Source organism: Ictidomys tridecemlineatus, chromosome 5 (genome assembly GCF_052094955.1).
Source record: "Ictidomys tridecemlineatus isolate mIctTri1 chromosome 5, mIctTri1.hap1, whole genome shotgun sequence".
Taxonomy (NCBI): Eukaryota; Metazoa; Chordata; class Mammalia; order Rodentia; family Sciuridae; genus Ictidomys; species Ictidomys tridecemlineatus.
In genome coordinates this window covers 29373910-29401819 of record NC_135481.1, presented here as the reverse complement: position 1 = coordinate 29401819, position 27910 = coordinate 29373910, and the positions used below count along the sequence as shown (strand labels likewise).

The 27910-nt window shown below is 43.1% G+C and overlaps 1 protein-coding gene across 6 annotated transcripts in view; it reads right to left on the bottom strand.

The window, feature by feature from the left end:
• Myo5c (myosin VC) overlaps nt 1–27910 on the bottom strand; it is a 91959-nt gene that overhangs the window by 20600 nt on the left and 43449 nt on the right. For 5 of the 6 annotated variants that reach the window (XM_040274737.2, XM_078049599.1, XM_040274736.2 and 2 more), the window contains 17 exons: nt 27517–27614; nt 22781–22867; nt 22175–22286; nt 20970–21181; nt 17449–17614; nt 16990–17136; nt 15509–15673; nt 14302–14395; nt 12321–12384; nt 9371–9551; nt 7188–7281; nt 6843–6906; nt 6676–6756; nt 4900–5080; nt 3317–3410; nt 2849–2912; nt 2581–2767 (listed from right to left, as the gene is read on the bottom strand). In XM_040274737.2, coding sequence (XP_040130671.1) covers nt 2581–2767; nt 2849–2912; nt 3317–3410; nt 4900–5080; nt 6676–6756; nt 6843–6906; nt 7188–7281; nt 9371–9551; nt 12321–12384; nt 14302–14395; nt 15509–15673; nt 16990–17136; nt 17449–17614; nt 20970–21181; nt 22175–22286; nt 22781–22867; nt 27517–27614 — 2091 coding nt within the window. The remainder of the gene's footprint in view (nt 1–2580; nt 2768–2848; nt 2913–3316; nt 3411–4899; nt 5081–6675; nt 6757–6842; nt 6907–7187; nt 7282–9370; nt 9552–12320; nt 12385–14301; nt 14396–15508; nt 15674–16989; nt 17137–17448; nt 17615–20969; nt 21182–22174; nt 22287–22780; nt 22868–27516; nt 27615–27910) is intronic. The other variant, XM_005316584.4, reaches the window with a different exon arrangement.

Genomic DNA, 27910 nt, shown 5'->3' with positions numbered 1-27910 from the left:
CTCATTCATGCTGTGGCTTGCAGTTATATTTCATACCTTTCTATGGCTGAATGATATCCCATTGTATGGGTCAACCGCATATATCTTGTTCTGTTTTCCTCTTACTCTTTTTTTAAAAAATTAATTAATTTATTTAATTTTCCGCGGAAACAACATCTTTGTTTGTATGTGGTGCTGAGGATCGAACCCGGGCCGCACGCATGCCAGGCGAGCACGCTACTGCTTGAGCCACATCCTCAGCCCCTTCTCTTACTCTTTTTAAAAAATATTTATTTCTTAATTTTAGGTGGACACAATGTATTTATTTTACATTTATGTGGTGCTGAGGATCCAACCCAGTGCCTCATGCATGCGAGGCCAGCACTCTACCACTGAGCCACAATCCCAGCCCCAAGAAATCAGTGACAGTGAACTACTTGTGTGTACGACTTTAAGGGGAGAAATGCTCTGGAGAGGTGAAAGCCACTGACCCACTGGAGAAGAATTAGCTTTTTTTTTTTTTTTTCTGATGGTGCTGGGGATTGAACCCAGGGCGTTATGCATGCGAGGCAGGCACTCCACCAACTGAGCTATATCACTCTTAGGTAATCGTCCATCAAAGAGAATTTTAAAACACGAGTATAGAAACGTGGGCCCTCCAGATGTCCGAAGCTGGAGAAACTGATGAGAGATGTAAGCCCTGATTTTGCCTCTCCTTCTTTATAAGGAGGTGGCCTTGCCCATGATAAATTTGGCTAGTCTTAGATACCTAGAAGTATTTCCTGTAGAGAGCATCTTCTTAAGAAGAAGTTCTCATTGGCACAGTTAGATCTCTAATAATTAATGTGTAATTTTAATTTTGAATTTGACTGAAGGATTATATTATAGGTTGAACAGTGTTTTCAAAATTTATGTCTCCCCAGAACCCCCAAATGTGACCTTATTTGGAAACAGGGTCCTTGCAGTTGTAATTAAGCTAAAGATCCATACAAGGTCATACTGTTAAGATGGGCCCTTAATCCAATAAGAGTGTCCTTTTTACACACACACAAAAAAGAACACACAGGGACACACAGAGAAGGCCAAGAGAAGAGAGGCAGAGGCTAAAGTGTGATGCTGCCATGAGCCAGGGAATGCCAGGAGCCACCAGGGTGCTGGAAGAGGCAAGGAAGGATTCTCTCCAAGAAACCTTGGAGAGCATGGCCCTGATTTCAGACTCTGGCCTCCATAACTGTGAGAGAATCAATTCTTTTCTTTTTTTCTGGCAGTGCTGGGGATTGGTGGTCAGGCAAACACTCTACTACTGAGCTCTATTCCAAGCCCCCAAATTTCTGTTCTTTTAAGGCTCCTCATTGGTGGTGACTTCTTATAATAGATCCAGGAAAGTTACCCAGATCAAGTCTCATTGGGCAAAATCTTCCACCTAATATGGCATGCAGAAATTATATATTTTTTGTTTCAGATTCATCTGATCATTCGTAACCTGTAGGTTCACTCATTGGTTCAGAAATAGCTTGTTGAAATGAGCACACTGGGGTGCCTACTCCCTAGCTCTGGGCACTGCAGAAGAAACAGGGCTCCCTCTCCCTGCTTGGGAGTACAACCAGACACGAGAGGTGGAGGACTCAAGAGAAGGGCACTGATCAGGACCCCACTGTACTCCTGGGAAATCAGGAATAAATTCATGCAAATTCCAATCAACTCAGGGAAGACACCTGCTTACAGCCAGCGGGTGAAGGATCACAGGGGACGACATGCACATAACCCACTGCTCAGCCTCTCTCTTAGGCTCCACTGACAGCCAGCCCCCCACAAGAGGCCTGCACATCCCCTTCCAGTTCGGGCAGCCTCACATGCATATGGCAGGCAGGCAGTTACTTCTTTGGTGGGATTTGAGAATTCTATTCTCTAAGAAAGTTGTGCTTGCCTCAAAATAGATGGCCATCACTTAGGGGCTACTGACTGGAATTTATTATTTCCTATTAAATGTCAAACTCCTGGAATTCCTCTGTTAGATGAAATTACTCTCTTAAGTTAAATCTTGACACTGCAAGACATGCTTTTATCCTATCCAGGCTTTTCTGTGAGATAGGATACAGGGGCTTGACAACAGAGAGAAGGGCTCGTGAGCACGTCCAGACTGACTTTTCAGAAGGGGCCAGAGAGGGTCCTGACTCCAAGGAAGGATCCTGTCTTTTACTTCATGCTTCTGAGTCTTGTGGGATTCACACACCAGTACAATTTCAAAAAAATAGCTGGGGATTAAAATAGGGTTGCTAAATTTCATTTTGGTGAGGGCATTTAAAATTTGGAGAGAACTTTATAAAATTTAAAGTTGTCATGGTCATTTCATAGAAGAACAATGTGACTCTCAAAATTATAGGTGATTCATGCTCCCAGAACAAGCATGGGCTTCGTGAGGGGTACATTCTGCTCAGCAAAGTGCTCACACATCAGCCTTGTCCTCCAGGTGCTGGAGATCAGGGCCCCCTTGTCTCAGACAGTGCCATCCGGGGACAGCACTCAGGAAACAGGGTCCTGTGGGGTGTAGCCTCTTCACCCCTCTCCGCTGTGCCTTTCAGCAACTGGAATTGTTCTCACCTTGTTTTCCAAAGAGAGACGAGAAGCTTCCTGCCGAAAATCACTCCCAACTTCACTTTCAGTCTCACATTGCTTCTTCAGGTGCTCGCTGGCCTCCTGCAGCTCTTGGATCTTATCCATCAGCTTCTCTTTCGCTTTGGTGTGTATTTCATTCTGGGCTTCTGCTGCCCTGGGAGAGACAGAGGGACTTCTCATATTAGTTTGACCATCATGCTGGTGTTTCCATAGAAGGAAAAACACCAGAGCTGATTTGCAAGATAACACTTACTTTCTTTGTGTTCCTTCCTCTTCTAGACGGCGATGTAACTGATTAGACAATTCTTCCAGTTTTCCTGTAGTGAGAAGAGCTGTCAGTGCTGTGGTGGGCTATCTCACGGCATTCTGATTTGGGTTGGGCATTATTTTCAGTTATCAGAGGTTCTAAACTGCATTCAGGCAAATGTTAGGTTTTGTTGGGTCTGAACAATGTTTAAAATAATTTGTTAAACCCTTATTTAAAAGTTATAATATTTCATGTGAAAAATCTAGATTTTCTTTAAAGATAGGAATATCCAGCAACAGTGGGGACTATCTTCCCACTTGGCAAAAATCAATGGAGCCTCGAGGAAGCTGTCTCCTTTAAATGCCCTCCAACTGTTACTATACCTTCCACTGCCCGTGCTGGGAGAATCAGAGCTTAAAACCCCTGAAAGCAATGACCTTTCTGGCCCTAGACACCCGTGGGGGTTCCGTTTACCTTTCATTTTCTCAGTTTGTTCATTCAGACGAATTTCAAGATCTTGCTTTTGTTTCTCCAGCTCTGAAATTTGCTGTTTAAAATCTGGGATCATCTTTAGAGAAGAATTATAAACATTAGACTAAATACCTTCATCTATGAACTTTACCATCTCAGAAACAAACTACACTGTCTCTGTGTTCAGACCATAGAATGTGTAGTTGTATAACGGGGCCAGCTGAGGTGCCCTACTGGATTCTCTCCCTCCCTCCCTCCTTCCCCCCCTCTCATTTTATCCTTAAGACCTATATGGTAGTCTCAAGAGATTCCAGCATGCTCAGAACTACACTGAGACAGATGTGCAGTGTAGCAGATGTGCACTGTGCTGAATGGAGGGAGGGGTGATGTGAAAGATGTAGGCAGCTTTTTGGTCTAGACCCAGAGACCCGCTCTCCTCATCAGGGAATAGAAAGAAAAAAAAAAAACATTTCAAATCGTTCCACTGCTACTTCTGAATTCCAGGCCACATATGGCTCTATTAGTGTAGGTCTGGAATTGTCCACTGTGCTCCACAATTCTTTATCCTTTTCTATCTGTTATTTCTTTAAAAATGTCCATCAGCTCCACCCTTAGCCAGATAAAAACTTGCTTTTGTTGTCTAAGCTTTATATAGACACCAGTGACTTAGAATTGCAAATTCCTCATTAAAGTTTTATCCAAAGAATATAGGAAGACGTGAATGTCCTTAATGGCTGTTCTACATGTCCCGCTCCTGACTGCTCACCTGTTGATGCACCCAGAGAGTTCCTAACTCTCCCAGGTAGAGGAGGAGATAGTAAAGAAGTGGAGGAGGAGCATACTGAGGCCGCGTGAGAAGCCTGGGCGAGTGCAGTGATCTGGAAGCCAAGAACAGCTGGGAGGTGGGGAGTGATCCACGTCATCAGAGGCTGCTGAGAACCCGTGGGGGTGCAGGCCGATTTGGCTGGTAGTAGGGGCATGTGACAGAGCAATGTGACCAGAGAGAAAATGAGAGGCTGGTAGAGAAAGTATGATTAGATGGCCTTTGAAAAGTCCTTCAACTCTCCAAAACAATGGGCTGGTAGCCATGGAAGACATGAGGTTAAGAAAAAGATGGTTTTTGAGTAACAAGATTCTGAAAGTATTTTTCCATGCCAGAAGGTGTGGGTCACAAGAAACGATGAGACAGATGCTGTGGGTGAGAATGGGAGTCACTGAGGAGGAAGCCCTAGAACAGGTGAGCCTCACACCATGAACCGAATATACTCCCTTCTCAAGAACCAAACTTCCACCTTAATGTAGGTTTCTTTCCAAGGGCTTAGGGCTAAATTTAGATACATGGATTTAAGGAGACACACACATACATAGAATTTAAATCCAGCATATGGTAATCAAACCTACTCTGAAATCAAACTGCTCTCTAGCCTGGGGTCATTTTACAGTTTTACCTTTTGATAAAAGTATTATTTCTGGGAAAAAATAGTGTAAATCCCTTGTTCAACTGCCAAAAAACTGAATTTTACTCTACTGAGGAATAATGTCTCTAGGATAATGGCCACGGCCAGGGACCATGGCTGAGATGATACCATGTTTTCTGATGTCAGCCTGGCAACTTCATGACGGATACTTTCGTTGATATCATTCTCTTCTCTAAACAATTTCTGGAGGTGGTTGATTTCTTGACTTAGATGCACCACTTTGAAGTTCAGAGCTTCAATTTCCTTTTCATAGCAATCTTTCTGAGACTGGAAATGGTTCTCCAAAACACTGTTAAAGGAGGATCAAGAAATAAACCACAGGGCCTCTGTTCTGTTATGCTGACTACCGTGAGGGTGTATATAGGCAGCAGTTATGAAGGTCATGATTGCAGTTGACTTATGAATATGCGTGGTTACAGGCTATGGTGTTAGAGACTGTCATTATGGGGTCCATCTGGGTAGTTATGAAGCATTGTGTGGGGTTAGCATGCAGTTAATGATAAAGAAACTTCATTTTAGAAGTTATTAAATTACATTTTTTACTTTCTTAATAGTTAAAAGTATATGCCATGTCCAGGCTCAGTGGTGCACGCCTGTAATCCCAGCAGCCTGGGAGGCTGAGGCAGGAGAATCACAAGTTCAAAGCCAGTCTCAGCAAAAGTGAGGCCCTAAGCAACTCAGTGAGATCCTGTCTCTAAATAAAATACAAAATAGAGCTGGAGATGTGGCTCAGTGGTCTAGTGCCCTAGAGTTTAATCCCTAGTACCCCCCTCCCAAATTATATATATGTAAATATACTCTATGTATGGTGCTACAATTGTGAAAACATTTCATTATGTGTGGGAGACCAACCTTACACATGACTGGGTTACACTCCCCAGCTGGGTGCTGAGGCGCTCAGTCGCAGAAATGTGGCAGAGCTTTCCCCCACCCTTCTTGGGTTCCAGGAAGGTCCGTGTCTTGTGCATGGGTGTGTCTTCCTGCAGCCCCATGGGTGAAGCTACGCTCACCTGTTCCTTTGTAATATAACCCTTGCCCTGTTTAGGATAGAATCTTCCATGGAAGTGCCTTGTGTGCGTCCCCTTCTCTTACTGTGCCCTTGGGTGTGGCCTACCCAGGTGTCAGTCAACCTGCTGACAGTGGACATCATGAAGATAGACTCAGTTCCCTGAAACCTGACCCCTTGCCTCATTTGAATAGCTTCTCCTCAATAAAAAGGGGTCAGCACGTGCGCTCTCTCTCTCTCTCTCTCTCTCTCTCTCTCTCTTCCTGCGGACCCTTAAGGTCAGAGGAGCCATCATAGCGACCCCAAAGAAAAAGGTATTTGTGTCTCTTGTGTGGTTATTTTGAGCAGCCCAGTTAGCCCAGTTCAGCTGGAGTGACCCCTGAGCCTTTTAGTCGTGAACAGAAACCCGGCAATTATGCATTATGGGCTTTGGGTGGTGGCAGTGTGTTGGGACGGTGGGAAGCTGGTGGTGGGAAGGCTACATGTAGTGACAGGGATATGTGGGAACTCTGTGTCCTCTGCTCAACTTTGCTCTGAATCTAAAACTGCTACCAAAAAACAAAGTGTATTAATTTAAAGAAGACAAAAAAATCCTTAAATTTAAATATGCCCATATATCCACAGCAACAGTGGCTGACTTATTAGCTTTTACTATATAGGCTATAGATTTTATTACTAGGTAGTTTATCCAATGAAGAGATTATTTCTCATTACTAAAATAATTACCTAATTCTCAGAGATATTTCCAGTAACTATTAGATTATTCTCCTGTAAGAACATACTTTATGTGTCAAATCTACAAAAAAGATAAGCTTTTGACTTTTCAATAGTCTATTATCTCCGAAAAATAAAACAGAACCCTGAGGGAAATTTCTTACCGTGTTGCTTTCTTTAGTCCTTCATAAGCAAACCAAAGTTCTCCATCCTCATTTAAATGTTCCAAATCTTCCACAGAAAGCCTGGAAAATAAGGAGGGTAGGAAAACTCTATCATCTCTCTCATGTTTTACATGTTTTCAAATGTTTGATGATGCAGAAATGATTACCTGCTTCTTACATCTTCAATGTCATAGCTCTCGAGAAGTTGTTTCGTGATCTCTGACATCTTTTCTAAAAGGAAAAGGAAAAGGTAGCCAGCGCAGTATAAATCACATTTGTACATGATTTCTCTTCTCCATGACATTGCTAGGGTCCAGCTAAAGAACTTACCAACTGTTTGCCCAAGTGACCAACCAACCTCCCAGGTATTCAACCAACTAGCTATCCAAGCCACCAAGTGACCAACTGAACGCACACCAGTCACGGGTGACATCACTTCTGCAGGGACACACCTATGATAACTATGATAACTCGACCTGCATCCCACGGACAGTGACTTATATCTTTGTTACCTCTCATTTCTCGTTTCTGTGACTGCACGTGTTTTTCCACGTCTATCTTCTGGGTCTGAAGCAGCTCGATCTCCCTCTCAAACTCAGAGATGGTCTGAATCATAGTGATGATAAACAGGTGGAGAAAAAATATTGGTTTTGCTTTGCCTGGGACAAGGGAGCTCTTACAGGAGTGGGTGGGGGCAGGCACCCTCCTGGAGTGCCTTCCTAAAATCTCAGAAAGCCATCAATGCTTGTAACAACTGCTCTTGAGCACCGTTCATGGCTCAAAATGCTGTTGTTTATTCTCAGATCTACTTGATTGTATCAGTAGAATTAGCTTCTGTATTACAGAAAGGAAAAGATAACTACTAGAGCTTGCAAAGGGAGTGAGTAGAGGCAGGCTGGGAAAGTAAAATCACAGGGACTAAAGCTCTCTTTCAGGGGATAAAGTCTGGGAGGGGCTGTGGGTAGAGTTGCCATCTTCCTAACTGTGGGTTTGGCCTACAGCTAGGCTTAAACGTGGGACAGCGGCCCAGGTAGGGTGATTTCAGGTAGTCAGGAGGGCGGCCTGGGCACTAGGGTCCCCTGAGGGGCAGCTCCGGTGGTGGAGAGGCTGTATCCTACCTTACTCAGCTTGCGAGCTTAGCTAGAGGAAGGATCACGGGTTTGTGCTTTTGTAGGTAAGAGAAACATAAAGATTCTTGGGGCAGCAGAGGTGAATCACCTCTCCTTGGTATTGTAATATTTCGGTGAATGTTATAGATCACACTTGTATTTACTTATGCATTTCAGACTGACTATAACACAACTAACTTGATAACAATGGGTTATTTTCTTGGAAAATCAGACATCTTAATGTTATTACATTGGGGAGCTTGATCCAGAGTTTTAGCTACCAAGGAGGAAGTGAGTGACATCTACTGGAGCCTCACTCCAAGTGCAGCCTCCTGATTTCCTAAATGTAAGAAAGGCTGTAGCCAGATGGCATGACTCTTGCAGATTGATGTCAGTCTTATGTGATTGCTCAGAATAAAGAAGGCATAGGATTATGTGGCTGAAGGTGATGCTTTCTAATCATGTGTCCTGTATCCTACTTTCAAACAACTGGAGACCAGGATCCAGAAAAAATGGTCAGCCCTGGCAATAGAGTTCAGAGGCTACCCAGATGTAATTTCAGAAGCTCTTATATAAAAACTATGCATGACTATTCCAGGACGGTCATGTAGAATATTTGTGTGATTTTACAAATATTCTACTAATGTGTTTTACATATTTACTAGAAGCTTAAAAGCTCTCCAACTTTACAATGAAATGTCTTGTATTTATGAACATAGGTACACATAGGGTTACATTTTCTGGTAGGGAAACAATTAAGGTAATCCTTAATTGTCCAAGCATGGGTCATTGCTTTGTTTGTTTAAAAAATTTTATTCTTTCTAAGAGCTTTTTATTAAATTTCCCAGGAACATTTATATGTTTTTATGATAAATAAAATACTAGACAACATATTTTTGTATATGATTTAGCAGTTTAAAATGTCTTTCTATGTGGATTTTCCCTCTCCACTTTTTCATTTTTAATGTAAATTGACATAGTATAGTTGTGTATATTTATGGGGTACAAACTAAAGTTAAGATTTTAAAGCAAGCTAATTAACATATCCATCCCCTCAAATACTGGTCATTTTTTTTGTGGGGAGAACATTTGAAATGTACCCTCTTAGCAATTGTGAAATGTCCAATACTCTGTTGTTAACTACACTCACCATACTGTGTAATGCATCATTGCTTTGGGGGACTTCTGATGAGAGTTTAGAAGGAATATTCTGATATAGAGTAAGTTAATTTTGATATAGGTATTTATAGATGTATAACCTGATGGGTTATATAATAAGGGCTCACTTCAATTTATAACTTGATTTGGAAGTATTCTTTAAAAAAACAAATGTAATTTACATAGTTATCTAAATATGTGTTGGTGTTTCCCCAGCACCACAAAAAAAAAAGTTAGAAAGCTAACTTTTAAACTATGAAATCCAGTTTCATAAGGGGCTCCTGCTCAGAACCTGGTGGACTCAGGCTCCTCTGGCCTTTGGCCCTGATGCCCAGGCTCTCAGTTGTTCAGGATCATGGAACAGCTTCTACAGGTCGGATGGCTTCCGGATGGCTTCCCAGGGGAGTCTGAAAGCCAGAGTGTCCCACCTTAGCCTGCTTGCTCAGCCGAGCCACTTCCCCCTTGAGGCCATCTGAGGTGACACGCTCCTCCTCCAGCCGATGGTGGAGCTGTGTTTTCTCATCCTTGAGAGCTTTAATTTCTTCTTTCAGAGATTGAATCTGCTTCTCATAGTCTTGTGTTTTCAACTCAAAACTTTTTTCAAGAAGTCTAGGAAGAAAATGAAGGTTAGAACTCTCTCTTCAGTCTTTGAATTAGAACAAAATATCATTTTGGAAATAATGAAGAGACCCCCCACAGCAGAGGAGAAAACAAATTGGGACCTATTGTGATACTTCTGCTCGCCAGTGGGTTTATTTGAGCAGACTGTTTCCTGTTCCCCTAGTTAAAAGAAACTTCTTCTTTTTTTTTAATATTTATTTATTTATTTTTGGCAGACACAATATCTTTGTTTGTATGTGGTGCTGAGGATCGAACCTGGGCCACACGCATGCCAGGCGAGTGCGCTACCACTTGAGCCACATCCCCAACCGCAAAAGAAACTTCTTATACCTTCTGATCTGAGAAGTGCAGCTTTGAGATGATCATGCACAGGGAACACAGGACCAGGGACTGAACTTAAGACATAGTTGGGGGCTGGAATACAGCTCAGTTGGAGGAATGCTTGTATCTAATGCACAAAGCCCTGCATTCAATCTCCAGCACCAAAAAAAAAAAAGACACAGTGGTTGCTGGGGCTCTGCATTCCTAAGCCATCCCTGGGTTCCATGCAGTCCTCCTGAGGGGCCCCTTCCCTCAGCAAAGACCTTGGCACTCTCTGTCAAGTCAGGTCCTTGCCAGTTTCAAGGACCCTGTAGGGGCTTGGTTTGGTCCTAAAGAAATTAATACAAATTGAGCACCCCAATAATCTGAAAATCCATAATCTGAAATCTCTGAAATCTAATCTTATTTGATCACAACATGATGCTCAAAGATTTCAGGTTTTCGAGCACTTTAGATTTTAGGTTAGGAAAGTCAAAGCAATGACTCCAAAACATAAAAAACTGAAATTTGAAGCACTCTGACTCCAAGCATTTGAGATAAGGGATACTCAACCTGTAGAGCCATCTGATAAGTCCAGGGATTTAGCTCTTCAAAATTTTTAGAACACATTGCAACAAATGCAGGTTCCCTGATCTCCTGCTAACTGCATGGGGAAGTTGTGTATTTTATTGTCCCACTGTCTCAACCTCTGGTCCCTAAGAAACATGACAAGAATGTTCCATCTCTTCCCAAACCCTGCCATGCACCACTACTTTGAGGTCTAAACACACACACACAGAGAGAGAGAGAGAGAGAGAGAGAGAGAGAGAGAGAGAGAGAGAGAGAGAGATTGAGAAGGGGAGAGGGAGAGAGAGAGATCTAAAAACCTTTGGGTTAATGGAGTAAATTTGATTGGGGAAGGGAGGGGAGGGGAGGGGGCATGGGGGCAGGAAAGATGGTGGAATGAGACTGACATCATTACCCTAGGTACAGGTATGACTACACATATGGTGTGATGCTACATTGTGTACAACCAGAGAAATGAAAAGTTGTGCTGCAATTGTGTACAATGAATCAAAATGCATTCTGCTATCATAGAGACCTAATTAGAATAAGTAAATTTTTTAAAATGGGTAGAAAAGTGGAATACTAGGCCCTATGACTCAAAGATATACACATGATCTCAGCCTTCAAAAATGTATAATCCAGGTAAGAATTTCTTTGGTGATGATTACCTTGTCATGTGATTGGTAACTAGAGGCAGAAATTTTCAGAGTCAAGAAATTGCTCTATCTTCTTGACCTGACTTATCAGTGTTTTTACCCTCAATGTACATGAAAGCTGAAGCTTTTACTTTGACTTACTTATCTATAAATAAGATCTTTTAAAAATTATTATAAAACTCTCCTGTTTTGAAAGAATCCACTTGAAATGTATTTCTTGGAATCTACTATTTCTGCACTGAACTGATATTTCTGGCCCTGTGTGTACTGTGTATACTGTGTATTTCTTGTATGTGCATAAATTGCATGCATGCACAATTTAAAATAGAAACTGAGGTAAAACTGAGGTTTTTCTATAGTAAAACTATAGTCATTAATGGTTATATGTGCTCTTGCGAACATAAACCTAGGAGGAAAGTAACTAATTTTGTGTAATAAAAAAGAATCTAACCAGAAACAAACAAAAACACTTTGAGTTGATTTCCTTGAGAGATGGGAACCCAAAATGACATCCTTGGAAATTAGCAAGGGGTTTGATATTGACATAAGAAAGGGGACTGACTGGTACAGTCCAAGGTTATGGGGACCTACACTATTTATTTATTTATTTTTGTACTGAGGATTGAAACCAGGGGCACTTAACCATTGAGCCACATCCCCAGCCCTTTTTAAATATTTTATTTAGAGATAGGGACTTGTTAAGTTACTTAGGGCTTCACTAAATTGCTTAGGCTGGCTTTGAATTCATGATCCTCCAGCCTCAGCCTCCAGAGCTGCTGGAATTACAGGCATGTGCTGCTGTATCCCCCGCCTACCTTAGTATTTGTAGGTGGGTTACATAACTTATTTTCTGGGACAGAAATCAAGTTAACAGGTACAGCAGGTGATGGGAAGAGAGGGAAGTGTATTTCTTTGGCCATAATTTTAATTCTTTGATTTCATGGAAGTTGGAGCAGGTGGTTGTCTTTGAATTTCTCACTGTCTTAACAATAAAAAGCAAGAAATTCCTAGCCATCTACTGTGCCCATCTGGCAGAAGCTGTAAGAACAACTTCAGAACCTGTGGTGTCTGAAGGCGTATGCTGAGCTCTCACGGATCTCAACATCTTTTACTTCCTAAAAATATTCCCACCCGCCCTCCTGTATCTGTGATGCACTATCTGCAAGCTGAGAAGCAAAGCAGAAAATACCAGAGAGGAGGAAGAGGTGGCTTTAAGTCAAACTAGATTTCATACATTCTTTGTCGTTCTTCTTTTTGTACATCATCAAAGAGCTGCTTGGTGAGGTTGTCCATTTTTTCTGTGAAAAGAAAATGTTCTTTGAAATATGACTGCCAGACCAATGATGATTGTCTCATGTCACATTCAAGAAACTGAGGATGTAAGAACAACCATGTGGCGTTTATTTCTAACGGTGCTTGAGTTGGAGTGCATGCCAATTTTTTTTTTTTTATAAATTAGAAATGTAGATGAGAGGGTTTCAAAATAATAATTCTCACCAATCTGTCATGTTGGAATTTATGAATAAATAGTTTCATTTCTAGTACTTTTATTGGCCTGAATGTTAAATGCTTTTTAAAAATAGACATATTGGCATTAGGACAATATTTAGAAATAAACAGAAACCTTTAGGGAAGAAAAAAAATCACAAATTTATCATAGGGTTTCTCAGTCTCAGCACTATTGGCATTTGGAGTGGATGATCCTTTATTATGGAGAGGGGCTGTCTTGTGTTTTGTAGGGTTTCGAGCAGCATCTCTGGTTTCTACCCTCTGGAAGCCAGTGGCACCTCTGCTCCAGTTGTGACAACCAAAAATGTATCCGGACCTAGTCAAAGGTCCCAAGGAGTGGGGAGAGAGAAAAAGTGCCCCAGTTGAGCACCGCCATCAGTGTTGACCAAGAAAACACGAGTGTCTATTTCATTTGGGCAGCAGAAGAACCCCAAAATGGCAGAATCTCAAACACAAAGTCTGTAGGTTAAGGGGGAACTTGACAAGTAGGAAACCACTGGTAGGGCTCAGGATGTTCCATGGTTATGACAACCCCACATCCCCAATATGCCTCTACACAGCAGGGGCCATCAGGATGGGGGCTTGCAGATGCAGCCCGTCAAGGTGGCATCCATCTTTTCATTCAGCTAACATCCCATCATCTGTAATAAAAAGGGTAGAGGTAGGCAAACTGAACCTGACTCAGGTTCAAGTTTACTCCCAGACCCATGACCCCTTCTGTTCACTACCAACATTTCCATGGATCCAAGGACTATGTCAGCCCTATGAGACGGGGGGGGGGGGCATGCCTCCTTTTCAGCACCCCAGTTCCTTTTCTGCTTGCATACACCCCAGTTCCATCCTGGACCCAGGATGCTTACTTCCCCCTCACTGACATGGGTTTCTCCCATGCTCTTCCCTGAGCTCCTCCAGATCCACCACCTGCTGGCTGGGGTGTATGCAAGTCCCCCAACCTGAACCCTCATGTCTTTGTGGTCTCATGGTGGAACTCAAGGAAAAGACCCTTGGCTAAGATAATTAAGTATGGGGACTTCAACTATCAGATCAGGAACCACCAGGCTCACGTTCCTGTTGCCTTTTCTGGGATTTAGCAAGTACTCTCTATTCAAATTTGAGCTGGAAAGCTTCAGGTGGATAGAGTTAGGCTAAAGGTAGCTGTTTCATATCTTCAAAGGAAAGTGTTACCCACTAATCCAAGGTCTGCCATCCCTTCAGGGACAGGACAGTGGCAGAGAACATGGGTACCACTTAGACTAAGTAACCCTGATTATCGGAAACTTTCTGTGCATCTTTGATGAGCAACAAATGTCACTGCAGCATTACCCTGACTGTGCGTCACGATTGCCATGGTGTTTTAAAAATACACGTCTGAGCCATCCCAGCAACCACCACCACCCAGACACCCATGCACACGCGTGCACGCACACGTTTCCTGATGCAAATGCTCCAGGCTGACAGTCCAACCATCTGTGCTTTGCAAAAGGCCCAGGGGGCTCTGAGGCATAGGAAGGGATTGCTTTGCTGTCTGATAAGAGATGGAACAGATATACTGGGTAAGCCGCCACAGTTAAATATAATATAGTTATAATATAGTTATTTCCTGTGAAGTAAAAAATGCTCGCGATACTAAGTACACCCAGAGACCCCTGATTCTAAAATGACTGGTTTAGTGAGTATATGGATTTATCGGCCATCTTGAGCTTTACCTTTCAACTCTTCAGTCTTCTCTTGAAGCTTCAACTGTATTTGCTCTTTCTGTATTTCCAGTTCTGAATTATGCTTCTGAAGCTTTGCCAATTTCTATTGGAGAGAAGGGGGAAAAGAAAAAAAGAAAAATCTTTTTTGAAAATCTCACTCCAAGTTTGTCACTGCCTTCCTCTGTGAAAAGCTCCGGGCTCTCAGGCTGGCTTCTCCCCATGGCCCCCTCCCACCGGTATCAGCCAACCCCAGCCCATTGCAAGTGCTCCTAGCCCAGTAAGGCTGACACCCAGGACACAGCCAAATCCAATGTCTCTTCAATGTCAAGGAAATGACAATGTCCTCCTCCAGAGCTTCTTGACAGCCCGGGAGCTTACACATTTAATATAATATAATTACTTAATTTATGACTCAGGAAGCACATGAGCGTGGCAGAATCTCTGTCTTTCAGCTTCTTCTTTCAGCCTTAGTGCTGATGGCAGGTGACTAGCAGTTCTGGTAATGCCAGCGGCAGCTGTGTGGGTGCACCTGGGCACAAGTCACAGGGAGGGCAGAGGGGCTCCTTGTTACCTGCTATGGGTGCCAAGGACTTTGGAAAGTGCAGGATAATGGATGGTAATAATAAAGATCTCCTCCTTTAGAATATGTTAGCTCAAGCTAACGCAGGGCCTATGATGGGCGTTTGGCTAAGTTACTTCACTTGACAATTTTATCCTCACAACAACTCAGTCCCTAATTGTTATTCCTGTTTTACATTCAAGGGAACTAAAGTTCAGAGAAGATAAATGACTTGGCCAAGGCTGCCCAGCCAGATGGGAGCAAAGCCAAGATTTGAATCTAGGACAACAGGTTTTGGGGTCTATGGCTCTTTTCACTACACCACAAAGATGAAAATCTTCTCCAAGCTTTGCAATGAGGTTCAAGGAAAGATACCTTCAGGGCAGACCTGATGGACAAGTGATCAAGGTTCTCCTAGAAGAGAGAGAAGCATCCAGCCAGGGCTCCTTCTTAGGCTTCTCATCACTTTTTGAACATTGGGAAGAGAGAAAATCTGTGCTGTGCTTCCTGAAGCATTAGCCTCCTCCCTGTGTAGACTCCAGTCCTCTGGCCTCCCTTTCCTGTGGTCCCACCACTAAGTCTGCTCTGCCCTGTGGAAATGTGCTTTACAGTCCATGGAAAATGCAGGTGGACCCCCACAGCCACCCTGGCCCTGACCTCTTCCACTGTATCCTTGTATCTCTTGCCCTTCTCCTCGTAATTCTGCCTGTGGGTGGCCGCTCTTTCCAGCTCTGTTTCCAGCTTCTGAATCTTCTCTATGTCACCGGCCCGGAGAGCAGCCAGACTGGTCAGCTTCTCCACCAGCCCGTGGTTCTCTTTGTTCTAGAGAAAAGAAAGCTCAGTGGGTCAGAGGTTCATTGGAAATAAAGAAGCTTCTTATAACCTGTATCGTGGCCTTACTGGTCACATTTGTCATTATGTCCATGTTTATTAGCATCTTCACCACAGTGAAACGAGTGAGGCAGATCTTGTCTGCCTGAGTTGGTGGCTCTTTTGGTGTAGGGCCCATCTGATCCTGGAGCTCCAGGACAGCTTCAGTGTTGTGGGCTAAACTGTGTCCCCTCAAAAATCCTAATCACTAAATCTTGGATATGACTGTATTTGAAGATATGTTCCTTAAAGAAATAATTAAGGCAACATGAGACCATTAGGGTGGGCTCTGATGCAATATAATTGTTTTCTTATAAGAAGAGGTTAGGACACAGACACACAGATGGAAGGGCATATAGGGACAGAGGGAGAAGGCAGTGGCTACCAGGCCAGGAGGGAGGCCTCAGAAGGAACCAAGCCCACCAACTTCTTGATCTGGGATATCTGGCCTGCAGAACTGTGGAAGAATGCATCTCTGGTTTTGAGGCCACTCTCTCTGGGGTGCTTTCTGATGGCAAACCCATGCACTTAGAAGGGAGCTCAGGCAGTGTGGGGACCCCACCAGGCACTGCTCCTGTTAGGCCATGGCTGTGTCTAAGCACCATTCTGTGCATCTGATAACATACAGATATGCTGCACAAGAGTGTGATAAGGAGAAACTGCAATAAAACCTCAGGTTTATTCATTGACTCATTAAGGACCCTCATGATGTTGTTTAGGATTAAGTTTAAAGTTCACGGTAGAAGAATCTCTGTATTGTTAGAAACAGATCCAGGAGTGAGTTTTGTATATTATAATTCTCAGCTCTCCACTGGCTGAGAACATATGGATTTTTTTTTTCCCTACCAGTGGAGAATCAGATGGGGCTGCAGCAAGGCCCTAAGGTACCTGTGGGCAAGTTAGAAAACAGCAAGTCCTCTGAGCTGAGAGTCTTGAGGGATGCCGGCTCCGTCTTTGTGCATGTTAGAAAAAGGCACCCTTGCCTCAAGCAGCACAGCTTCAGATAGATACAAATTTCTAGCCAGACTGGATTCAGGCCCACTTGCCCTCTCGGGCACTCGCCCCGCCCTTCTGCAGTGAGCAACCTACACAACCATGTGAAGCAACCTTTAGAGTGTACTCCTGCAACCTAGCCCAGGAAGTCCTTGGAACCTGTTTGAACCTCCTAATATGGGCACGCACCTTAATAACAAAGATAAGGATCTGATCCAGAACAAAATAAATCTATGTGAGAGGTATATATGGAACTAGGTATTATGAACACCTACCTGATCCTCTAGCTTTTTCTGCAAACGCTGGACCCGGTAAGTCAGCTGAATGTTGAGCACAAATCGTCGGATATTCTGGAATCTGCGCCTGGCCAGCCATGCCCGGGCATATTTCTGAAGGATCACGGCCTTGTGTTCCTCCAGCATCTTTAAAGCAAGATTTTGTAAAATGTAAGCTGGATCTCCACTGCTTCTCTCGCTGACTCTTCCCATGCTGGAAGATGAAACTACCAAAGCATTCCCACATTCCTGCCGTGCAAAATATGAGTTTCTTGCCATCAACCCACAGAGCCCATCTACCTGGACTTCTCAAGCAACCAGCAAATCCCAGTTGTGGCAGATGGGTGTGAATAGACACTCTCACACCCAGGAAGGTCTTCATGCAGAAAAATCCCCTCACCACTGGTGGTAAAAACCAGCATGAGTCCTGGAAAACCCACCTCCCGGGAAGCACAGTACCTTTCGATACCTCCTCCTGGCCAGGAATCCTCGGGTGTAGGCCTGGATGGTGATGGTGGCCACGCGGATCAGCTGGTATAGATTGCGGACCAGGTATCCACGGCAGTGCTTCTGAATGATGATGGCTGCCCAGGCTTCTTTCAAGGCCAAGGCAGTGATAGCTTTCCTTAGTTGAAAGAGTGTGGGGTCATTCTGTTGTCCACAGTGCCTCAGATCTCACTACCCAACTGCAAGCTTGAGCAGTTTTCAGTAGGGAGTGTCCAAATGTCTCTCATCTCTACATGCTGAAGGCTTTAAGTGGTTTATCATAATATGAACTTGAGGCCTGTCCTGGCTACCTTTCCTTTCCACCCTGATCTGGCTATGGCACTGAGGGACCACAGGAGGCCTTTCATGTGCTGATTATTCAAGCCAGCTGATCCACCTCCATGCATGTCCCCACAGAGACAGTGACACTGAGATGGTGCGCCAGCATTGCACTTGCTCATGTACGGTTTCATCGGAGAAATCAGGCTGGAGGCTGTATAGATCAGGAGTTAGCAAGCAATGGTCCAAATCTGCAGCCATCTGTTACTGTCCAGCCTTACGGAAACATAGCCATGCCTATTGTTTAAATATTGCCTATGGCAGCTACTATGGTTTAGATGTGGGTGAGGGTTCACATTCTAGAAGCTTGGTTCTCAGTGTGATGTGAAAGGTGGTGTATATTTCAAGAAGTGGACCCTGCTGGAAGGAATTGGGTTACTGGGGATGTTGTCCTTAGGAGGGAGCCATGCTGGTCTGATGGAGTGAGTCAGCTGTCATGAGAACAGGTTTTTATAAAGAACAGGCAATTTAATGCAGTGACCTCTGTGCTTCCCTGTTTCTCTTCCATGTTGTGGCACAGCCAAAGTGGCCCTTCTCAGAGGCCAAACCAGTAAGGCTGCCCCATCCTCTAAACCTGTGAACTAAATTAACTTATTTCCTTTATAAAATACTCAGACTCAGATTTTTGTTATCGCAACAGAAAATGAACTAACACAGCTGCATTCTTGCTATGATGGCGGAGCTCACAATAGCTCCAACAGAGGCTATAAACCTCTAAAGAGTCAAATGGTTATGATCTGACACTTTACAGAAAAAAAATTTGTGAAGTCCTGGGTAAAGGAGTGTAGGTAACAAAAAAATCTTTCCTTCAAAACTTAAAATCTCATGAGCTGACAGACTTATAAATGTCTAAGAAAGAGGGAAAATATAACTTCTACACAGATCTATAAGTGAGAGAAGAGGGAAAAAGACTAATTCTATTTGGGGAGAGATGGCAGATGAGCTGCTATTGGAGGAAAGCAGGATATCTGTTGACAGTGAAGGTTGGGGAAGACATTTCAGGCTAAGGCATTAGCATAAGTTAGGGCACAGAGGCCCTGCAGTATCTAAAACACTCAGGAAAAGGGAATTTGTTTGGACTTGCTAAAGAATAAGATACATAGAAAAAAATTAATTAGTACTCAATGCGATTAGAAAAGTAGATGGGACCATTTGTTATTTAAAAAATATATTCATTAAGCTGTAACTTCTATGTGATAGCCATTGTGCTAGGTCCTGGACACAACGGGGATGGATAAATGTGACCCCTGTTCTCACAGAGCTTTCGTTCTTATGAATGCACAATTAAGGTCTCTACATGGAGGTTGCTATAGTTTGGATCTGGAATAGTCCCCAAAGGCCCTTGTGTTGAAGATTTCATTCTTAGCCTGTGGCACAGTTGGGAGGTAGTGGACCCTCCAGGAGATGAGGCCTAATGGAAAGGAGTGAGGTCGCTGCGGGTGTGCCCTTGAAGGGGATATTGGGTCACTGACCCTTTCCTGTCTCTTCAGTTTTTGGCTGCCATGAGCTGTAGCCATGATGTACTTTGCTGTCATAGACCTAAAGCAACAAGACCTAGTGACCATAGATTGAAACCCGTGAAAGCGTGAGCCAAAGTGACCTTTTTCATTACTGAGTTGATTTTCTCAGGTATTTTGTCACACTGAAAAAAAAGCTGACTAACATAAAAGTAAACGCACAGAGGGTTTCAAACACCATGTAAAAGATGGAATGTGTTCTGCAGGAAATGGGGGACGACTGGAGGCATTAGAGACAGAGTAGAACAGCAGTCCAGACAGGCCCTACTTAAGGAAGATGAGGGAAATGTGGCAGGTGGAGGGCTGAGCTGGTAAATGTAAAGTAAGCAGTCATGAAGGCCTAATCCAGGGGAGGAGCAGAGAGATGAATAGGGAAGGTCCAAAAGGCAAGCAGACAGAATTATCAGGTCTGGGTGACTCCTGAATGGAAAGGGAGTATGGGTTTTGGGTAGAAGATAACTATATGGTTTCTTGCCCTGGAGACTATTGTTATTAACTGGACCCAAAAGCACAGGAGGGCAGGAAAGCTTGGTTGTGCATGGTGTCCCCACCTGTAGAGAAGCCCAAATACTGCTGGAGGTTGGGCCTCGCCTTAGTTTGCATCTGGAATGTTCTCCAAAGGCCCAGGTATTAGAGGCTTAGTCCCTGGCTTGAGGTCTTTAGGTCTTTAGGTCACCTCAAAGGGAACTGTGGAACTCTGGTCACTTCCTCTATTTTGCTTTCTGGCCATGAGGTGAGAGGTTTTGCTGTGACACCTGCTTCTGCCATAATATGCTGCCCTACCACAGACCTAAAACAACAGAGCCAACTGACCATGGACTGCAACCTCTAAAGATGTGAGCCAAAAATAAACCTTTTCTCTTTATAAGTTGACTACTTCAGGTGTTTGTTATAGTGGTGGAAACTGACTACCACAGGCCTCAAGCTCAGGAAGAAGACAGACTCAAAGATGTAGCTTGACCCGTAAACCCCACCTTCTCAGCTCCTGGCTCCTCAAGGAGGGAGGCAGGACAGTCATTCAGAAACACACAATCATCAGGGAAGGCTGCCTGGCCCCATGCTCTCCAACAGGTACAACAGAGCAGGGAATGTCACAGGATGATCCTGCAGTAGGTCACAGGGCCTCTGGGCTCTTGGGCCCCTGAAGAAGGGGTAGGATTGGCATGGTTGGTGAACTCCCCATGGGGCTGCCACTCCTCCCTCCCAGCATCTTGCCATTGGTCCCTTCTGTGCACGCCCACTCTTGCAGGCAGGTAATCTGGGGATATTTATCTTTATCCAGGGCCTTCACTAGGGTCCTACTGGTCTTGGGCGTTTTCAGTTCCCATGGGAAGGGTCCCTATGCCTCTGCCCCGCCTCAGTGGGAGCTCTACACCCTTCAGTAACACCCTGATCAGGGTTTCCTCCCCTCAGAGTGGTCAGCTCTGCCCACAGGACACCAGGCAGTCGGCACTACCCGTCCCTGAGGGAATCACCCTTCTTATCTCCAGGGTCCCAGACTTTAAAGGGGACTTGCACTTACACATCTATACCCCAGGGGCAGAAGAAAAGTCCCATGTCCTCTACAGTGCCTCCCCCCGCTGGAGGTGACCAGCCAAGAAAGCCCTGTCATCGACAGTGCCCTCGATTCCAACATACCTCACGGTTTGCTGGCCCCGGAAGTACTGCTGGATGGTCAGGGCAGCTTGCCTCTCTCGGAGGAATTTTTTCCTCTGAAGCCAGCCACGGACATGCTTTTGTATCACAATACAACCCTGCCTCAGTTTATCCAATCGGAGTTTCTCTAAGTAAGCCACTTGACCCGCTCTGAAGAAAATTTTGGTTTTACCAAACTGGTACTGATTAGAATCCTGGAAGAGATAAAAGTGATATAATCAGAAATGAAATCTTTCAGATCTGACATAGAATTTGGAAAAGACATTTAGAGGTTCAAAAATTCCAAAGATATTGTTAATTTTTTTCCTTTTTTCTTTTTGGTACTGGGGCTTGAACCCGGGGGAACATTACACTGAATTACATAGACAGTTCTTTTTTATTGTTTATTTTGAGACAGGGCCTCGCTAAGTTGCTGAGGTTTGCTTCAAACTTGTGATCCTCCTGCCTGAACCTCCTGAGTTGCTGGGATTACAGGCATGCACCACTATGCCTGACTAACATTGCTACTTTGACATAAAGCAGAAAAATTCTAATCATGATCTAGAAACCTATACTTCAAGTTTCTGTTAAAGCTCCTTTGCAGAACAAATAGGGTTTAGGGGAGGATGTCCATTGGAAGGCAGGAGGGGATGGATGTGCGTGCTCTCAGTGATTCTCAGCTGGGCTGCTGGGAACGTCAGCCTCCCTCAGGTGGTTTCCCTACAAGCGTAGGAGAACCTGGGAAGTCTGGTTTTCTGTCTTGATTTTGGGTTCCCTTCACCACCCCCTTTGCTGGCCATCATAACTTCCCTATCTCTTTCCCATCCTAACTTACCATTTCAGCAATAATCTAAATCTACCCTAAGTTTGCCAGGTCTGGTGCCCACTTGTCTTGGTGATCTCAGCTGCCCATATCCTACAAGCCAGGTTCATGGAGGATTGGATTAGATTGTGGGAGAACACAGCAGGATAGAAGGACACTGGGAGAAGCCGGTGTTCGAATTTGGCATCCCAAAGAAGCACCTGCTGTCTGGAGCTCGTGCCCAGTGAGCGAGTCCGCTCTGGTCTTGCTCAAGACACATTCCCTTTCTTCTTAGGTGTCCCTGACAGTTACAGCCCTGAGGCTCACAGGTCATGATGAAGAAATACATTTGAGAGACATGCTGTTTGGGAAGAGCCCGTGGTTCCAGAAGGTGAGGAAGGCTGACCTGGATGAGCCTGTGCAAAACCACTTTGCACACCTGCTTCTTATCACTGACGGCGAGCTCCTGCGGGGTCATGAGGATGCCGTAGCGACTGTAGAACTCGATGTACGTCCACCTGCAAAGTCAAAGGGGAATCCAAGCCAGGCATCCAGAGAGAAAGCTCTTGGTGTCTGCGCACCCTGCGGCCTGGCCTGCCACCCAGCTTGCCATAGGAGCAGGGCAGTGGATTCTGCTCCAGCAATTCTGACCACGGGTCCCCTCCATGGGACGCTACCAAGACCACCCCAGCACATGGGCTGCCCCTGAACTGTTTCTGTTAACTCCAGCCCCACTACTGCCCTCTTCCTCCCTTCAGCTTGTGTTCCCAGTACACTGGAGAGGCAGCAAGCAAGGAGCACGGCCAGCAGCTGAGCGGGGGCTCTGGGGTGCTGTGGTGGCTTCTGTCCCACACACGACCTCTCTTTCACTTTCTCTGACCTTCCCACAGGACAGTGGGACGAATCTTGGGTGCCCCTTGCAGGAGCCAGAGTGTGGAACAAACCACACGGCAGCATACCCTTGGTTCTCAGCACACGCTCATGCTCTCTCCCCAGACGGCTGACCACCTACCTGGAAGGATAGCTCTGCGCACTGATGCGAATTGTCTCCAAGACACCACAGGCTCGCAGCTGCTGCACGATTCTTTTGGAGTCAAACCTTGAAGAAGCAGATTTTGGAATGTGTCAAGTGTCGTAACTGACGGACGGCACACCCACAGCAGCTATAGCAGAGCTGTAGGGACTGCAAGTACCAGGCAGTAGTGTTTAGGCCTGTTGTCCCCACGACAGGCAGACAGCACCTGTGTGACCCAGTCAGAGGGCTGTGGTGGTGAGGTGAGGACAGAGCACTGATTGTGGAGGACATGACAGGTCTGTGGGGCCAGGAGACCTTTGGTTTGAACTTTGAATAACAACCAGGTGGAAAGAAATGTGTGAACTGGACTGGTTTTAGTACCCGTTTAATGAGGGAAAGTCCTTTACAAAACACCCACAGGTGGCCCTCCAGCATACCCTCTCTAGCCCTCTAGGTATCTCTAGGTACCCCCCCTTTTTTTTCTTTTTTGGCACTGGGGATTGAACCCAGAGGTGTTTAACCACTGAGCTACATCCCCAGCCCTTTTATTTATTTTTTTTAGACAGGGTCTTGCTAAGTTAAATAGGGCCTAAGTTTCTGAGGCTGGCTTGGAACTTGTAATCCTCCTACCTCAGCCTCCTGAGCTGCTGCAGATTACAGGCATGAGCCATCATGCCTGGCTTCTCTAGGCACCTCTTTTAGCCCTTAGGGTTCCTGCTGGAGCCCTGGGAGCAAGACTGATGACTTGTGTCACGTGTGAGAATGTATCTTTCACCCTTTACAGCCTTTCTTCTACAAACACTTGTCTTCTGACAGCCAGACAAAGGTCCTGGACTTCTGGGCTGTCTACCTTTAGCTGAAGACTGTCATCCTTTTGCTCAACTCTGGAGAACAGGTAGCTAAGCCAGAGGGGTTGTGCTAACATATGAAAAGGGAGGCATTGTTTTGAGTCATTAATAAAACCAGAAACACCATGCTATTTTTGTTATGATTGCTCTGTAATATAGTTTAAGGTCTGGTATAGTGATGTCACCTGCTTCACCCTTCTTGCTAAGGATTGCTTTAGCTCTCCTGGGTCTCTTATTTTTTAAGATGAATTTCATGACTGCATTTTCTGTTTCTATGAGGAATGTCATTGGGATTTTGATTGGGAATTGCATTAAATCTGTATAGTGCTTTTGGTAGTATGGTCACTTTGACAATATTAATTCTGCCTATCCAAGAACAACGGAGATCTTTCCATCTTCTAAGGTCTTCTTTAATTTTTTTCTTTAGCGTTCTGTAGTTTTCATTGTAGAGGTCTTTCACCTGTTTCATTAAGTTGATTCCCAAGTATTTTATTTTGGTTTATTGTAAATGGGGTAGTTTTCCTCATTTCCCTTTCAGAGGATTTGTTACTGATATACAGAAATGCCTTTGATTTATGGGTGTTGATTTTATATCCTGCTACTTTGCTGAATTCATTTACTAGTTCTAGAAGTTTTCTGGTGGAATTTTTTGGGTCTTCTAGGTATAGAATCATAGTGATAATTTCTTTTTTTCTGTCTATATCCCTTTAATTTCTTTCATCTGTCTAATTGCTCTGGCTAATGTTTCAAGAACTATGTTAAATAGAAGTGGTGAAAGAGGGCATCCCTTTCTTGTTCTAGTTTTTAGAGGGAATGCTTTCAATTTTTCTCCATTTAGGATGATGTTGCCTGGGGATTAGCATAGCTAGCTTTTATAATGTTGAGATATGCTCCTGTTTTCTCTAGTTTTTCTAGTGTTTTGAACATGAAGGGATGTTGAATTTTGTTGAATGCTTTTTCTGCATCTATTGAGATGATCATATTGTTCTTATCTTTAAGTCTATTGATGTGATGAATTACATTTATTGATTTCCATATGTTGAACCAACCTTGCATCCCTGGGATGAATCCCACTTGATCATGGTGTACTATCTTTTTGGTGTGTTTTTGTATTTGATTTGCCAGAATTTTATTGAGAATTTTTACATCTATGTTCATTAGAGATATTGGTCTGAAGTTTTCCCTCCCTCCCCCTACCCCTCTCTCTCTCTCTCTCTTTCTTTCTTTCGTGTGTGTCTTTGCCTGGTTTTACAATCCGAGTGATATTGGCCTCATAGAATGAGTTTGGAAGGGCTCCCTCTTTTTCTATTTCCTGAAATAAATTGGGGAGTATTGGTATTAGTTCTTTTTTAAAGTTCTTGTAGAATTCGGCTGTGTATCCGTCCAGTTCTGGGCTTTTCTTGGCTGGTAGGCTTCTTATGGTGTCTTCTTCTATTTTGTCACTTGAAATTGATCTGTTTAAATTGTGTATATAATTCTGATTCAATTTGGGCAAATCATATGACCCTAGAAATCTGTCGATGCCTTCGATATTTTCTCTTTTTTTTTGCCTTCAATATTTTCTATTTTATTGTAGTACAAGTTTTCAAACTAATTTCTAATTATCTTCTGTATTTCTGTATTGTCTGTTGTGATATTTTCTTTTTCATCATGTATGTCAGTAATTTGAGTTCTCGCTTTCCTTCTCTTCATTAGCATGGCTGAGTCTGTTTATTTTATTTAGTTTTTCAAAGAACTTTTTGTTTTGTCAGTTTTTTCAATTGTTTCTTTTTCCAATCAAAATCCCAATGACATTCCTCATAGAAACAGAAAAGGCAGTCATGAAATTCATCTGGAAAAATAAGAGACCCAGAATAGCTAAAGAAATCCTTAGCAAGAAGAGTGAAGCAGGTGGCATCACTATATCAGATCTTAAACTACTACAGAGCCATAGTAACAAAACAGCATGGTATTGGCACCAAAATAGACTTGTAGACCAATGGTACAGAATAGAAGACACAGAGACTAACACACATAATTACAGTTATCTTATATTTGACAAAGGTGACAAAAATGTACATTGGAGAAAAGATAGACTCTTTAACAAATGGTGCTGGGAAAATTTAAAATCCATATGCAACAAAATGAAACTAAACTCCTATCTCTCACCATGCCCAAAACTCAACTCAAAGTGGATCAAGGACCTAGAAATTAAACCAGAGACACTGTATCTATTAAAGAAAAAGTAGGCCCAAATCTCCATTATGTTGGATTAGGCCCCAACTTCCTTAATAAGACTCCTATAGTGCAAAAATTAATATCAAGAATCAATAAGTGGGATAGATTCAAACTAAAAAGCTTCTTCTCAGCAAAAGAAACAATCAGTGAGGTGAATAGAGAACCTACTAAATGGGAACAAATTCTTACCATACACACATCAGATAGAGCGCTAATCTCTAGAATATATAAAGAACTCAAAAATCTTAACACCAAAAAGACAAATAACCCAATCAAGGAACTGAACAGACACTTCCCAGAAGAAGATATACAATCAATTAACAAATATATGACAAAATGTTCATCATCTCTAGCAATTATAGAAATACAAATCAAAACTACTCTTAAGATTTCATCCCACTCCAGTCAGAATGGCAGCTATCATGAATACAAACAACAATAAGTGTTGGCAATTATGTGGAGGGAAAAGCACACTCAGGCAGAGATATGAAAAATTGTGCTCTCTATGTGAAATATGAATTATAATGCATTCTGTTGTCATATATAACAAATTAAAATTTAAAAAAAATAAAACTTCCCTTTTCCGTTTTAAAAAAAAATCTCCGTGAGAACATTAAAAGAGTAATTTTAACAAGGAAATACTTAGCACAGGCTTTAAAGATAGACCTTTTCTTGTCCATCCATTTATAGGTTGGTGTATCCTACCATTTAACTTTCTTTTTTTTAATTTTAAATTTTGTCTCTCAGAATTACAGTAGGAGGACTTAGATGGGCACTTGGAGGATCCTTATGAGACAAAGGATCAAACTGAGACTAACATACGTCACTATGAATGGCATCTGGATAAACTACAACTTCTCTGGAAGTCTCCTAGTATCTCATCTATAAAATGAAGGGGTTCATCTCAACCTCGAAGGCCCCCTCTGTCCACAAAGCACTATGATTTGGGCTTCTGCAATTATTATCTAACAGGTTACTGAATTCCAGTTACCACCTATTCTATTCTATTTAACAGAAGTAGAAATTTGGTTTTGTATACTTGAGTGAATTTAACCTTTGAAAACCATTTGTTCCAGTATTATAACTTGAGAAGTTATGTTTCTTTAAAAATCATATCTCTTCTTGGTGGATACTAATTTTCATTTTGGGTGAGTAGTTGTTAAACCACTTCTATCTGTTTTGGTATTGGATTATTAAGTACCAAAAGAGAGCTGTCTGTGAGTTTTTGGGGAACAAAATCTTATGCATTACAATAATTTACTTCTCAAGAGTATTAATATAGTCAGGTAGCACTTAGAAGTCTTTCCTTGTACTTCAACTGTGTTAAAGTAGTAAAGATTAAAACTAATTATGCACATAACATCAGTGCCAATATTTGTAGTTAATTGTGATTTACAGTACACTAAATAATAAACCAGTTTGGAATTTTTAAAATGTTATGTGAATAGACATTAATGTGTTTCTTTTCTATTGCCTTACTCATTTTTAGAAATATATTAAATGTGTTCATATTTTTAAAAGCAAATTAAAGTCATGCTCAACCCAGAAAAAGAAAAAAAAATTCCAGAAACAAAGTAAAGTTTACCACAATTATTAACAACTTCTCCAACATCATGAAAGAAACTGCTTTCCCAGTGTTTTTGTTCTCTGAGGTGTAAAAATACTTACTCAAAGGGTAATTTCTCATCATTTGGCTTGATGCATCGAACATAGTGAGGTGTTGTGGCATTGAGGGTCTCCATGAGCAAGTACAGAGAACTGCGGAACTAGGAAACAGGGCCGGAGATCAAACATTATTTTGAAATAATTTAATGTTTAGATCAAGGTAAAATGAAGTCCAGTCTTGGTAAGTCGATCAGTATGCAAAGCTAACACATCTATTATGGAAGGTTTCAGACCATGACTTTGGTTGTTAGCATGACCCACACTCTGTCCTGTCCTCCCAGAGAGCAGAGAAGTGGTACAGCATGCTGCTATGTAGGGGGGTGCAGCTTGCTCGGTGTGTGCTGCCTTGGCATCTGGAGTATGATGGCAATGAACTTTTTGCATTTGTGTGTGTACC